The sequence below is a fragment of the Onychomys torridus genome, chromosome 17, assembly GCF_903995425.1.
Source record: "Onychomys torridus chromosome 17, mOncTor1.1, whole genome shotgun sequence".
NCBI lineage: Eukaryota > Metazoa > Chordata > Mammalia > Rodentia > Cricetidae > Onychomys > Onychomys torridus.
In genome coordinates this window covers 23,088,292-23,103,923 of record NC_050459.1, presented here as the reverse complement: position 1 = coordinate 23,103,923, position 15,632 = coordinate 23,088,292, and the positions used below count along the sequence as shown (strand labels likewise).

The window sequence follows — 15,632 nt, the reverse complement described above, 5'->3', positions numbered from 1 at the left end:
CTTGGAATTTATATGTTATACTGAGTGTGTTTGTGTAAATTCAAAGAAGGAGTCTCAAAGTTACTTCAGCAAACACATGTCACTTGCTACAGTATGTTCAGAGATCTGTGCCAATTGAGAGTTTTATTTTTGCTTCCTTTAGACATTCAGTTTCTTTAGCCCTGGATGCCTACTGCATAGACCAGAACATTCATGGAGCTTCCCAGGACTCATGGTCTAGTCTGCTTCATTTTCCTGGGCTGTGTATTCAGAACTCCTGCCCACTGTGGGCTTCTGGATAGTTTTAAAACTGATTGGGACCAAGGTTTGCCACCTGGAAACTATTATTTCACTATTTAGTTATTGCAGCTTTTATCTTGAAATGCCAAAGATCCCTAAACATGTAAAATCACAAATGTCTTAGAGTTCTGCAGTCAGGTTGTCTAGCTTGGGGCTCAGCAACCTTGAACATCTAGATTCTTTTTTCCAAGGAAACACAAAGCAGGAAGTTAGTTTCTTTGGACAGACTTTCAGCTTTAGCCATCTAGTTAAGTCATAAGTGCACTGGTTAGAGGCAGCAGAATGGCTACAGGGCAAATCTGGCCCTTTCCCTGTCTGTCACAAGCTAAGAATAGTTGTTTCTTTCATAAATGTATCAAGGGGAAAAAACACAAGAGTAATATTGTGAGAAAGGTGGACAAGACATGATAATCAAATTCTAGCTTGTCTCTTGTTGCTTCTGTAATGCCATGGTAGAGTGCACTAGCTTAGGAGAGGCCATCTGAGATCCACAAAGCCAGAACTCTTTACTATCTCTCCAGCCTTTGTAGGTTTGTCCACCTCTGAAATAGATCTGGTCTAACATTGGGACCTTTATGATTCCAGCTGCAGTACCAAAGTCTAATGTTGTTTAATAGAAAATACAAAAGAGCAGCATCCCGTAGTAAAATGGGAGCAATGCTCTTTTGGCTACAGATTGTATTTTGTTTGGAGGAGGAGGAATCCTGGGGATCCAGCCCAGGGCTGGGCTAGACCTCTACCACTGAGCCACAGCCCAACCTATGGGTTTTGCCTTTTTAACAAGAGTAGAGTTCATAAAGACTTATGATTCCTTCCAGAAACTGTAACTGACATGGAAATACATGGCCCCACCAGCTAGCCTGAGTCTAGGTCAGTCTAATTTCCCACTTCTTTAGTTCTATACTGCCTGAGCCTTGGAAAAGGGAATATAGTAAGATTCAACAACTTCTAGAAACATCACCCCCAAAACTTGAGGAAATGTCAGTGTTCAAATCAAAGGTTTTCAGTAAGAAACCAGAATCCCTCAAGTGTTCAAGCATGGTTTGCTATTTCTGTTAGCGTAGAATGGGTGAGTGGGGTAGGTGAATGAGAGGGAAGGCATGGGGGCAGGCAGAGAAAGGCCAGAAAATATTTTAAAAAACTAGAGACTAGTGTCAACATTCCTGAGCCAGGCTTCTCCTTGTCTTGGTTAAAAATTATTTTTCGTCAAAGGTCTATGTAATAATCCTGCCATTTGTACTATTTGACAGCCAGCTGACTACAAATGTGCATTTGCTGTCAATAGTCATATATGATTGAAAGTTCCTCTTCCCTTGTTCAGTGCTCTTTCCAGGATTCCACTTTGGGGTTATCTGCTGGGAAGACTGGTAGACAGTGATACTGTCTTCAAAATAGAAACAGCTCTGCAAAATCTTTTCAAAACACTCCAGTTTCATCAGAGATGACATTTCTGTCCTTACTGCAAAAGTCCCCATGAAAAACAGTGACCTTTAATACTTTGTATTGTCTTAGTCCTCATCATGGAAAGTTATTGTCTGAAAGGTTGGGGTTCTTTTTCTCCTTTCACCGAGGATGCTATGTCATCTAGAAAAGACATGTAAGAATCAATTACTCAGTTAATGTCAGCTAATGGATGTTGAATAAATACCTGTCAGAGTATTATGATAAATGCTCTGGTAGATTCTGGAAATGATTCAGTATGATCTTTAGCTTTCAGCGTTTTGTAGTCAAGAAAGAAGACAGAGTAGGGGTGTTAAATGAAAGGAAAGTGTGTGTGTGTGTGTGTGTGTGTGTGTGTGTGTGTGTGTGTGTGTGTGTGTATGTGCATGTGTATCTACATAGCTACATAGCTTCAATAGAGTCAGACCATGCTCGGTAGGAAAATGGGATTTCTTATGACTTGATAAATAGAATGTAGGAATGCAGCATGTGTTCAGAGTTTAGATGCAGAGTTCCAAGTCCTTTACTTGGAAAAGTTGGTGAGTTTATCAAAGAAAGAAACAACAAAGGGGGAGAGTCAAAATCAAACATCCTACTGTAAGGGATCAGAAAAAGAATCATAAATACTGGTGCTTTAGTTAGCAGTTCTGAGGCATTCACAGGAGAATTTCTGATGCACTAAGTTTGAAGTGGTAGATAGATAGGTAATTGCAACAACCCTTAAGGCTATAGTAAAACCCTATAAACAGCTTAATAAACTAAGAAAATGGGAGGTATACTTTAAGCACCAAAAAAAAAAAGGGGTGGTCAGAAATTGAAGACAAAACCTTGGCAGCCCTTGTATTTGCCAAGGATGTGAGGAGTCAAATATTTGAAAATAACAAGCAATGAATTTACCTCATCATACAAACTAGTGTAAAAGAACATTTCAAGAGAACAATCAGGAGGGAATCATACATACATACATACATACATACATACATACATACATACATACATATATGTTCATACATGCAACTTAAGAAAGGGAAGGACCAAGGCAAGATGCAAAAGAGAAAGCCACAGGTATCATTCTGGAGTATGGCCGTAGTTGAGTGTTGGGATGCAAACTACACCTGCCTTTCTGTAACTTCCCACCACTATTTTATTGCTGTCTTTTAAAGTTCATTTTAGGGGTTGGTGAGATGGTTTAGCAGTTAGGGGCACTTAGTGTTATGGTAGATGAGCTTGGTTCTGTTCCTATGTGGTAGCACCCAACTGCAGGTAACTACAGTTCCTGGAGATCCACATTCTTTAATAGCTTATTAGGGCACCTGCATACTTGTGGTACACAAGTGAAAGTGGGCACACACATATAAATATAAACAAACAAACCTTTAAAGTCCATTTTTATCCCTTTACAGTGATCATTTGTCCCATCCTCCCCATTTATTTGCCTTTTGTTTAATTTCATCTAGGAATCTGTCGTATTTTGCTACCCAAAGTAGCCCCTCAGCTGTCATTTTGAACCTCTGGGAAGCTCGTCATCAACAGGATGGGGATCTCGACTCACTGGCCTGCGCCCTTGAAGAGATTGGGAGGACACACACAAAACTGTCAAACATCACAGAGTCCCAGCTTGAGGAAGCTGACTTCAACTACAGCAGGCAAAATGGACTCTAGTCTGTGTTCCTTCCCTCTTGAGGCAGCACTAGCCATGGCCAGCTTCAGGGCAAGTGGCTTCAACTGGGGAAGAAGAGGCAGGCTTCTGCCCAGTGGCATTTGGGAAATTCAGTCTTTATTGAGAGTCATTGAAAATCCCTGGTTGAAGAAAATAAGTTTGATGTAGGTAAGACATGTTCCTAGCAGGGGACCAAAAACTAAAAAATAAAAGGAGACCCTGCTATCTCCTCTGAGGCTCCACACGGGTAAACATTGGATAAACTCCTCAGATTTGGACTGCTGAGGAGAGAGGTGAAGGTAACTGTAGATAAGAGTAGTTCTGAAAAATAGATACACTACATGAAAGCTAGGATGGCAGAGATTAATCGCATGTTGGGAAACAGGTTTAGAATGACTTGCCCCTCCGGGCCAGCTGATTCTGATACTAGATTTTCAGTTTCCCACCAACTAGCATCTGGGATTTTGGAAATCATGGTAAGCCTAATTTTCAGAAGTGAAACCCAATCGCCACCTATTAGTATGATGTCACCATTGTTGGGGAGGGCATTTAGAATTGAGAACCTGAGGATATCACACCAGCACTTATTATATGAGTCACTTAATTGAGACAAGATCAAAAAGCAAGGTAGACCTCAAACTGGTTCTTGGTACCTCACCTTCATTTCCCACCCACAAGAAACAAAACTCATCTCTATTCCCATCCTGACAGATTGCAGGATGGAGATAGTAAAAACATGGTTATAGGTTTCAATATGGAAACATATTTCTCCTGACTTAACAGATCAGGACAACCTCTGTTCCTAGCCAAACTACTCAAATCTCAGAGTGCTGTTAGAACACAGTTCACTCCATAGAGTGGAGACAGGAGAGGCTAGCCCAGGTCCAAGAAAAGACATAGACTGCAGATGTCCCAGGCTGCTTTGAGTAAGCTCTGATTCTAGGAGATGGGTATTAAGCCAACTTCTCCAATATTTTTTTTCCTATAAGAAATGTGTTTTACTGTGCTTTTCCATTCAGATTCCGGAACTCTTCTAACCTTTTCTACTGTGCCGTCACAGTATGTCTCAATGGAGCTTTAGGACATGACACCCTGCTGCCAATTTTGGAAACCTACCTGATAGCTTTTCTGAGTAGGACCCAAGTAAATGCATCCAAGGAATAGCATACCCCACTACACCGGCCTAGAAACCACACGAATCATTCGCAGAGACTTTGTGCACTGACTGCCTGGTCTCACCATGTATGCTTTCTCCTTAGTGCTGTTAACTCATAGCTCTCATTTTATGATTTTTATTAATATAAGGCAGTGGCATTGTAGAGAACTGAAATCTGTAGATTATTTGTGAGCTTCATCTTATGCTTTACTACACTTTTGTATGCAATTATATCGTTTTGACCAATACCCCGGGAGACTCAAGGTGAACCATCTTCTGGTGGATGCTTTCGGTAACCGTTCACAATGAGGATGGCCCAAGTCAGATACCTGCACTAAATTCCAGGCAGCTACTTAACTACTCTGAGGCTGACTACCTTTGGTCAGAAATAGGAGAAGCGAGAACCCTTGGTAATGAGGATATGATTGTGCTTTTATTTTTATGGACCCTTTGTTTGAAAACAAATGTTTGCCATCTCTTCCCAAGTGGAAAAGACTTAAAGACAGGTTGAAGTTATGATCCCATGGATAAGGCATTGAAGAACTCTTGAAAGTGTTAGCCATTTTGTCTAACTAATATGTGATATATCTGGCCACTAATATTACATGGAAGACTTTGCCATGTGCAAATAAAAAAATGTGTATTGCTTTGCTCAGGAACCAAAGGCTTATTCTATTGAACAAACAGATCATCTTATAACTGTCAAACATACTCAGAATCCCATTTCTGGGTCAGGAAAGCACCTTTTTCCTAGTCTTCTCAACTTATTTATTCATCCTTGTGAAGAAGAAAGAGAAAGAGCATAAAACTAAAACTGTTTGGCATCACTGATACAGTTTTTGAAAAAAAAAAAAGGGATATAAATAACGGATGAGTCACAAACTAGATAGGTGATGAGTGGCAGGATGAGATGCAGATTGCATCTGCATCCTTTGTTAGGTAATAAATTGTAACACATTCTAGAGAGAGCTCATATTAATGTCCATTTGGAAGATTTTTGTTTTAAAAAACCCTAGCCATGTCTCTTCTTCTCTCCCACCCACCCCCCAAAAAAAATTGGCCTTATAATTGTTTATCTGTTGTGTGATCCTGCACATGTTCTTTGTAGATTTTTAAAGCTTTTTTATAATACTATAAGCAGATAAAAGCTGTAACTTTCCTTCCTGGCATCTATGGAGGTTATTTTAAGGGAAAGTAACATGAACAACATAAATGTTGGTCAAGTGTATGCAGCTCCCCTGCTGGTTTCAGGTTTTGTGTTTTGTTTGTTTCTCTTTTGGCCTATGTTTATAAGTGCACTTGAGCAAAGTATCCCACGCAGGATAAGGGGGAAGTGAACACGAGGCTCCTTACCTCCCAGCCCATGGTTCTGTGAGATTCACCTTGACTCTTTTGAGTTTCCTTCTTTACAGCTCTCTTCTTTCTGCTAGGATACTACACAGGATTTTGAAATAAATATGTTAAATTCTACAGTCTTTGCATGCTAGGGTTGTGTAATGTTTTACAAAGAAATTTCAAAGAGAACCCTGGTCTGTGAGATTTACAGACCAAGGGATCATATGTGTTGGGGGAGGGTCTGCAGGTCACACAGTCTTAGCTCACACTTGAAAGTGTGATGGGTCACTGTGACCTCAAGTTTCTCCATTATCTTCACCTGTCACAACACAAATGTCCCTCTTGGAAGAAGCTTACTCATGACTCCAGGCACTGAATTTCGAAGTATCACTGTCCTAGTATAAGATGAAGCAAAAACTAAAAGTGGCCTTAAATACAAAAATAGCCAACTTAATGCCAAATTTCTCAGTGCTCGGAGACATTAGGCTAATAGTTATACTTCAAACACAAATGAAAATTATGCTACCAAAATGATGTGATCCACAGTTTCGCCAGACTGCAGCATCGTAAAGTTAATTTATAGTCTTTACAACATCACATACACAGTCTTAGCATTTGACATTAACATCCTTTAAGCCAAAAGGAAGCTTTTTCTGTGGATTTAAATGCAAACTTCATTTACCAGTGCAGGCAGACTCATAAAACTCAGATGTACTCCCACAAAATTTTTATTGGCCTTTTTGTAAGAGGAATTGATACAGTTCCTTTAAAGAGAGGAACTTTTCCCTTATTTTTTATTATTTTTATCTCAAACTGCTATGGTCCTGGTATTTTTTTTTTTCTTTCATTTAGTGGAGAGAAAAACTATTAAGTCAAATCACACAGGGTTCTCTTTGGAGTAAAATATCTGGAGTTATTGCAGTGATTTTTTTCCCTTGACAAAACCTCTAAATATCAAACATGAGAAGCAAAGGTAGGAAAATAAAATGGCATAAATGGTTTTATACACTTTCACTGAATTTACCTGTGACTTTCATAATGTTAACAAAATCTTTGGGATATGCTTTGGGTTTTTTGTTATTTTGTTTGGTTTTCTTGGCTCTTTTTTTTGGGGGGGGGCTGTTTGTTTTTTTTCTTTCAGACGTTTTCAATTTCTTGGTCTGTCTGGCCTCTGTAAATGTGTTGAATGATAGAGCTTTCAGACACGCTACAGGCAACATTCTCTGAGGTCTTTTATTCCAGTAGAAATAAGGAAGGAGCTGAGAAACGTGCCTCTCTGGCCCACTGCGTGGCCCATTTTCATTCTGTCTCTCATGATGCATTGCAAAGCCTGAATCCTTAGTAACTCCTGTTGGCTGGACAACAGGTGACAGCCACAGCCCCTAGGAGAGCAAAAATGTGGGCTTACCAATGGTGACAACATTTTATCAGCCCTTTGGTGTTCATTGTCATAGCACTGTGTTTGGACATTGATGCTTCTGGCCAACAGTTGAATGGCCATTGTTTCATGGTTACCACTGTTTTGTCCGCATAGAATTTTCCTGAACTACAAGCAAAAACGTATTTTGTCAAATGTCACAAAAGTGAAACTGTTAACTAATCTTAGCTGTGTTGCATATTTTGTGTTTTCCTTTTCCAAACTCTTTCAAAAGCTGAGGTGACAAAGCTGTTTGGCTGTGTTGGCAGCATGTGGTGTCGTTCGCAGAAGCAACTCTAGGAGCGCCAGTGTCTACCGTGGACTCTTCACATCCCCACGACAGGGTCACCAACAAAGCTGAAATGGCAGTTTGTAGACTGTAATCATTTTCTGAGGACCAAAGGGGATGGATGGTACCAGGCCTGGCTATTAGTCACTAGTGCGTAGTACTGTGATCTCAAGTAGGAAGTTTATCTCGCGTAGAATAATTGTGGTTTTTGAAGCAGCTACTCATTGCTTTTCCCTTTTGCTGTGAAGATCATGGATTTGGGATGTCCTCATGAAGTGGGCCTAAGACAGGAACATTTCAACTTCATGTCTTTGAACCTACCATCCATCTGAATCCCAAGATTAAAAAAGTCAGTAAACATTCTAGCTAGGCCTAAGCTTAAAATTCTCCCTGCCCTGACTAGTATTAAGTTCAACAGGAGTTGTATCATTTTGCCCCAAAGTTATTATACCTTGGATTCCTTTATATATGAATGAATTTGGTAATGTCTTTCTTTACCTCAATGGAAATACGTGTCAAATACTTTCACAAAAGGCATGGGTATAATGAATATATATGCCTTTTGTCTTAAATTTGGCTAACTCTAAGAAAATTTTCACCTAATTCAAACCATACTCCACACCTAAATTCCAGAATTGAGAAAGTTGTTTAAGAACCTTAAAATCTGAGCCATTTCTGGTGGGTGTTGATCTAACTGGGGTTCTGATGAAAGCGTGATATTAAAGGGGACTATGCAAGCCACATGTCATGCCACGAGACCCCTCTCCTGAAACACAGGAATTCTGCTCAAATGTGGAAGCAGCAATGCTAATAGTCCTTCCTTAGCAGACGTGGGGAGGGGAAAAAGGGAAAGTCCTCAAGCTACAGTCCTCAAAGCCTCCTGGGAGAAAAGCTGAGCGTAGAAACCCCTATAAGATCTCTCAAAGATGCTTCCTGCTCCTATGGAAAACTCCCCAATAAAGGGGGACATACCCAAGTGTCAGAATTCCCCAGTCAGGAAAACAGCCATCTCCTTTTCTTCACAAGATGAAGAACAGAATTTCCATTTTTCCTAATTAGGTCTGCTTGATACATACACTCCAGCAAAGCTTGACCTAGAAGTATTGTAAACACAGGCAGGTAGAACAATACTGGCTCATTTCCCTAGCCCAAACTTGGAAACATGAGTAATATTTTTTCTCCCCTTCTATATGGAAGAATTTAAAACATTTCATTTTGTTCTTTTTATTTTGGGAAGGTATATGGGGGTGTTCTTTCAAATGATTCATTTTTTTTTTCAAACCCTACCACTCTTGACATTTATTTGGTGTGTTCAAAGCCAAAAATTATGAAATAGTATTTAAAGCAGAGCTGAACACTAACTTGGACATGAAGCTGAAGGAGTGAACAAGCCAGAGGAGAGGGTCTAAGCAAAGCATGGCCTTGGCTTCATACCACACTTTTTGTGCCTTGTATTATCAGTGTAAATTCTGAATGTTGTACAGTAAATACTTGGATGGACTCCTTAGAGAAGGATGCACCGGCTTCTTTTTCAGCACATGTACATATCTATAAATATATATACATATATATTTGGTAATGCCAAACAGCTATGTTATATTGTACTGAACAAAATGGCCCGTTTGGATGTTTTATGTAGTTTGCAAAAAAAAAAAAAAAATGGATGGTTATCGACTTTTCAAGATAAATGTACAGGCATAAATTACTGCTTATCAGTTATTTATGAATAAAGAGTCTTTTATTGACATTTTAGGATATGCTCCATGAGTGGGACTTTGAAATCTCAATGAGGACTCTATCATATCCTCATAGGTGTTGGGACATTCTCCTTAAGGACAGTTTTCAAATCCTCTAAACTTAGTGAAATCCACTTCTCCCTCTGGCCTCCAAAAATACTATGGGCCATTTGAATCAAATCCATTATCCTCTAAGAATCAAAGGCCACCTAAATACACACTTGCACACATGTGGTTGTGCACACACACACCCTTTTTAGGGATGCAGCTTTAGATATTTCAAGGCAATCATAGCCTTACCATAAGAGAAATGCCTTTTTTCACATCCCTCAAATATGTTACTTTTATGCACTGTAGAACATGCTGTACAAGCTGAAGAGATGGCTCCATGATTAAGAGTACTTGCTCTTGTTCCAGAGGATCTGAGTTCTGTTCCCATCATCCACGTCCACTACAGGTGACTCCCAACCATCTATTATTCCAGTTCTAGGGAACTCAACTTCCTGTCCTGGCTTGCAAGGGTACCCTCGTGCATGTGCACATACACCTGTGCGTAGATATACATTTAAACAAAATCTTCAAAATATGTATAGAACATTCTCTGCCTTGCCATGGTAAAATAGCTAGACAAAATGTAGAATATTTAAGGAAAGATAGTAGGAAAGTATGTAGAATTTAGGCATCCCAACCACATTGACAGCCTGATTCTCTTTTCGATAATGTTGAGAATATGGAAAATTACCTAGACATTGAATAATGAAAGATCAGAAAGTTATTCTGAGCTGAAACAATATGCTCTACTCAAAAATATTTTCTAACAAAGTAATTGGTGACTATCTAAAAGAAGATTTAAAAAAATGATTAAATCTGTAGTTTCTCCAAACCTATTAACACACACACACACACACACACACACACACACACACACACACACACACGGAAAACACAGCTAGAGCAAAACACTGTTTTCATAGAAATCTGATAGGTTTTGCTGTCCTACTATTTACATTTTGGAAGCTGTGACATACAGAGAACCATCTCTACTTCCTAGCAACCTGATGTATGACTGTCTTAATGTGTATGAAGAATCTTGGAAACAAAAATGTATGCCTAACCTTTTTGGACCATATAGTTCTCCTTCCTGCACCATCTGATGGAACTATTGGGTGGCATAAGGATGAATGTCCACACGGTGTCTGTAAATGGCTCCAAAGGTTCTTGCTGATCATTGTGAGACTTGGCCAAAGCTTTAATGCTGGTTTTAAATATTTAAATTTCAGGAAGAAGGGAATGTGATTTCAGCTAAATTGAAAGTGGGTGAATCAATGATAAAAAGGCAAAACTAAGCCAAATTTTTAGTATTTTCTAGACAGTTAAAACAAGAAAATCTAACTTGATGTGGCGGAAACAAATTTTAACTAGAAGCATGGTGTGAGCAACATAGGGACCCAGATAAGATGACTCCAAATCAGGCTCAACCTATAATAAAATAATCAAAATAACGAATTAAAATCATTGCATAGAGTTTGCTCAGTGAGCAGCCAGGTGTGCTGGCACATGCTTCTAATCCCAGCACTTGGAAAACTGAAGCAGTAAGATTGCCCACAACTTCAGAACCAGCTTGGACTTTGTGTCAAAAAAAAAAAAAAAAGAAAAAAGAAAAGAAAAGAAAGAAAAAAGAAAAGTGTGTGTGTGTGTGCATGTATGTGAAGCAGATCTAATTCTGAATGGATTCAGTTAGTGTGGGCTTTGCCTCTACAGCCAATATGTGTGAAGATTTGATTATAATAAAAGCTTACCCATTTACTCCAATGAACGCACTATTTACAACCTGTAGCATTGAGAATAAGCATGATACTTAACATTTCTGTTTCATGGAATGGAGCAGTAATCATAGAATTCTTCATCCTTCACAACTTGACAAATGAAAGAGACAGGTAAAGCTCCTAGCCTACATGTCACTTACAAAGGAGGAGCAAGGATTCATCTCCATCTTACCTTAAACATACCTTGTAGATTAGTTAGCTGAAAGAGTCTGAAGGCAGATGTGTGTGGAGAGTAATTGACTCTGCCATTCTGGGCCTATGTGACCTTGGCCCTTGACTCTGCCATTCTCTGGATCCATCACATCCAACAAGAAATTCTTCACTTTAAAAAGGGGTAGTTCTATTAAGTTCATTGAGATGAAGCAATTGACCAAGACTGGCAATAAGATCTGTGTTGGTGGTTTGGTAGGTAAAATGCTTGCCTTGCAAGCATGAGAAGCTGAGTTTGATTTCCAGGTACCACATAAAAAGGTGTTATAATACATTTATTACTCCATCCGATGGCTGAGAAACCACACTCAAGGTCCTCTGGCCTCCACACACACATACGCATTTGTACACACCCACTCACACACATGTTCCTGCACATATGCAAATATCCAAACATCTGGGAAACTAGGCAGCTGCCCTTGTCTAGTTCTGACTGTGGAAAACATACATTGTGTGGCCATAGAATGACTTTATAGGAGAATTTAGAGAAGCCACTGGTGAGACAAATACATATTTAAAGCAAATCCATCGGAACAAATTTAAACATTTAACCAGGAGCTAGACTGCTTCCTGGTTTTCAGATAACCGAAAATCCCAAAATTGAATTTGTGCATAATCCAAAAATGAGCTGGTTGAGCACCATCACCTTCCAGACTTCTCCACTATAAATAGGGCATACACAAATGATGCCCTTGAAGGTTATTCAGTGATATTGACTCAACCTCCATCAAGAGATTCCAGAGCATCAAACAGCTAATGCCACGAAGTTGGTGAGGACAGAATATTGAGGGAGAGAAACACTGTAGGTTTCATGGAGAAAAGTTACAGAAGTTGCACACATAAGTTACCACTGAATTAAGATATAGATATGATTTATTAATATCGCTTCACATGTAACATTATATAACAAATCCCATTATTTGCAGCTGGAAATAACCACACTTATTATTTTTATGCATTTTTGGATCTTCAAGGTCTAAGCCAAGTGTACCAAGTCTTTTGAAACTTGTGCATTTCTGCAGTGGCCTCTCAAAACCAGCATATACGCATGGTTGGAAACTAGAAGACACTCCTTAATGTGAATGGCTACAAAAAACAAATCACAACCAATACAACATTACAGGAAGTGTTGGAGAATTTGTGTTAAGATTTTCATTTCTTCTAAAGATGAAATGTGTCAGACAAGACAAAGAAGAAACAGCACTCAGACAGAAAACAACATTGACAAACAAATTAATAAGAATTTCATTTAAGAGAGACTACCATGTTTTTCATGCCTCTAATTCTTACAGCCCACTACATTTTTTTAGAGTAGCATATCCCAGACTTGAGTGTTGTGACTGTAGGAGATGATTCTGTGCTTTGCTATTTGGGCAAAGCTGATATACAGAGATCTTCTCATGGAGCGTCCTCTTATAGTACCATGAGTAGTTGAATGAGTGCATTCCACACACTTGGTCTGTCACATGGATTTATTCCTTTAACCCTCTAGTGATCACATGTAGCCACCACTATTATTTGAACTAGTTTACACATAGGGAAACTGAGAAAAATCGAGTTGACTACTGACTAATCACTCCTCCATGACCACTAATTCCAACATTTTTTGAATATTTATCAACCATTATCTACTTAAATAGCACAAAATGATATCTTAAAGTTCAATTCTGAGATTTTAATGTTTGCTAACTTGATAAGATTAAACTATATCTTCCATCCTGAATTAATGTAATTCAGGTTACCATCAGGTTCTGTTTCTTCATCTAGTTGCCTTTTTTTTTTTTTTTTTTTTTTGCATCTGAACATATAAGCCCATACCAATGTCTTTGGCATTTTCATTCTTGCCTGCAAATGCTTTATTGCATTTCTCTATAACTCATTAGAATTAATCCTTGGAATTGACAAGGAGTTATCAATACTTTGCTAAACCTCACAAAGACAACTTTAAAAACAAAATGCTAGAGGCATCTTTAGAAGCAATTAAATAACTTGTGTCAAATGATCCTACACTTTCTAGGCTTGGAGCAAAATCCAATGTGTCCTTTCCTTCCTGGGAATGTTGGAAATCCAGCCATAAATGCAATGGTGCCCAGGCAAATTGAGTGCTCTGGTCCTGGCTCTCAGAGAACTCAGTTGTATTTTGAGTTAGGATTTCTCCATCTGCAAAATCAGCATCATCAATATCCTGGGACAAGAACTGAGTTGGAAAAATATTTTTATTCTAGTAAAGGATATTTTAATTTATAATAAAATGAAAATACCATAGTAGCTGTTAATGCATAAGTATTAAGTCAGAATGTAGTTATTTTAGACCAGCTGTTAAGCAATGTACATCCAAACTTCTAAGTGATGACCACTTGCTTCTTCAGTTCCTGCTATCCCACAGATGAATGAGCTTGCTAAAATGCACAAGACTGGAAACCATTTCTTCTCCTAATATCATTAATCTAAAATTCCAAATACTTTGAGAAAGATTGTCAATGTATATATATTATTAGCAATATCATAAGTAAAACTATACAAAACACCAATCCAGCCATGTTTTTATCATCACTGAAAAATATGCAAGCTCTTGTGTCTATTTGCAGCTCTTATGGACCTTTGCAGTGATTTCCTCTTACTGCCATGTAAAATCTAGGCAAACAAGGGAACTCATTTCACCACTTGATTGTACCTTCTGCTTTCTTGCTGCTTTGCCCAGCCTTTGAATTTATTTTAAAATAGTATTTATTGTGTGCACAATAAATATTAAAGGGCACACTATAGTAGGCAATGGAAATACAGCAGTGAACTAGACATCCTAGTTTTGCAGGTATTTCATTTTTATGTTAATGGACAAAGTAAAGAGTAAGTAAGACAATACAGGGTAGGGGAGATATAGGCTAGGAGGAAAAATAGCACTTCCAGGGTGTGGCTCCAATGATATTTTAAAACAGGACTAGCAGGCAAGACCTCACTAAGAAGGTAGCTTTTAACTAAATAGATAAGAAAGAAATTTTATGAAGAGGATGCAGGGAAGAGTATGCTGGACCTACTCAAGGATTGGTAGTGAAATCAGTGTAGATGGAGTAGTGTTACTGAGAATGGAAGACAAGCTTGGAGGAGAAGAGGAGGACAGACCACATGTGCTTTTCTATGGCCATGTGTTATGCTGTGTGATATGGGAAGACACTGCTGGTATTGGAATGACATTGGCAGGGGTGTAGGGTGGCTAGTGTAGACCCTAAGTATGGTAAGGATGATTTGTATGAGGCACTACTGTAGAAATACCCTGCAGAGCCTGACTATTGGGAATTACAGGAGTATGGTCAGATGTGAGTCATCAATAGACTCTGCATGGTAGAGCTGACAGAATTTTCTGATGAAATGGATGGATGGTGTGAAAGGGAGAGTAAAAACTAGCAATGGCCCCGAGATTTGGGTATAAACAACTAAAAATACAGAGGTGACATCATTATGGTAGAATTTGGCAAATGAATATTTACAGAGAGTTTCCTGTCCAGTACAAAATACCCATTAAACATCTATTAGGAAATTTGAAATTCACAGCTAGAATTCATATATGAATGTGGAGCACAAAGAACAATAGATTGTATTAAAAGCATGGTCCCACATTGGTGTCAGTCCCTGGGAAACTGGAAAATTGTGACCTTCACCTGATCAGAAGAAATCTGAAGAGACTGGGAAGAGTGGCCACTCAGAGAGAGGACTGTGAGGATGGAGGGAGGGAAACAAATGGAAATCTGATGGCAGAGAGGTGCATGATGAGCTTTGGCAGGTAATGCTAAAATCTCCATCTGTGTGAACATGAATGATGCACCTCAAGTTCAGCAGTGTAGCTGTTCCTTAAGACAGTGGGAGTAATGAAGGGCAAGATTTGAGGGAAAGAAAGATTAGGGGAGCAGGAGATCCCAGCTGGATCAAGAACAGAAAGGGAGAACAAGGAATAACAGACCATGATAAATGAAGACCACATGAGAAAAGGAATAGGCAGAGTGCTCGAGAGGTCCCCAGAAATCCACAATGATACATCCACTGTAGACTGCTGGCAATGGTCGAGAGAAAGCCTGATCTGACCTAGTCTGGTGATCAGATGGCTAAACACTCTAACAGTCATGCTGGAACTCTCATCCAATAACTGATGGAAGTGGATGCAGAGATCCTCAGCCAGGCCCCAGGTGGAGCTCCAGGTGTCCAGCTGTCGAGAAAGAGGAGGGACTGTAAGAGCATGAATTGTTGAGACCAGGATTGGGAAAGCACAGGGACAAATAGCCAAACGAATGG

At 39.1% G+C, this 15,632-nt stretch overlaps 1 protein-coding gene across 7 annotated transcripts in view; it reads left to right on the top strand.

Moving 5' to 3' along the window:
* Unc5d (unc-5 netrin receptor D) overlaps window positions 1–9,328 on the top strand; it is a 548,490-nt gene extending 539,162 nt beyond the window's left edge. For all 7 annotated transcript variants that reach the window (XM_036209478.1, XM_036209477.1, XM_036209476.1 and 4 more), the window contains one exon: window positions 3,177–9,328. In XM_036209478.1, coding sequence (XP_036065371.1) covers window positions 3,177–3,381 — 205 coding nt within the window. In that variant the 3' untranslated portion in view covers window positions 3,382–9,328. The remainder of the gene's footprint in view (window positions 1–3,176) is intronic.
* Window positions 9,329–15,632: the final 6,304 nt, after the last annotated feature.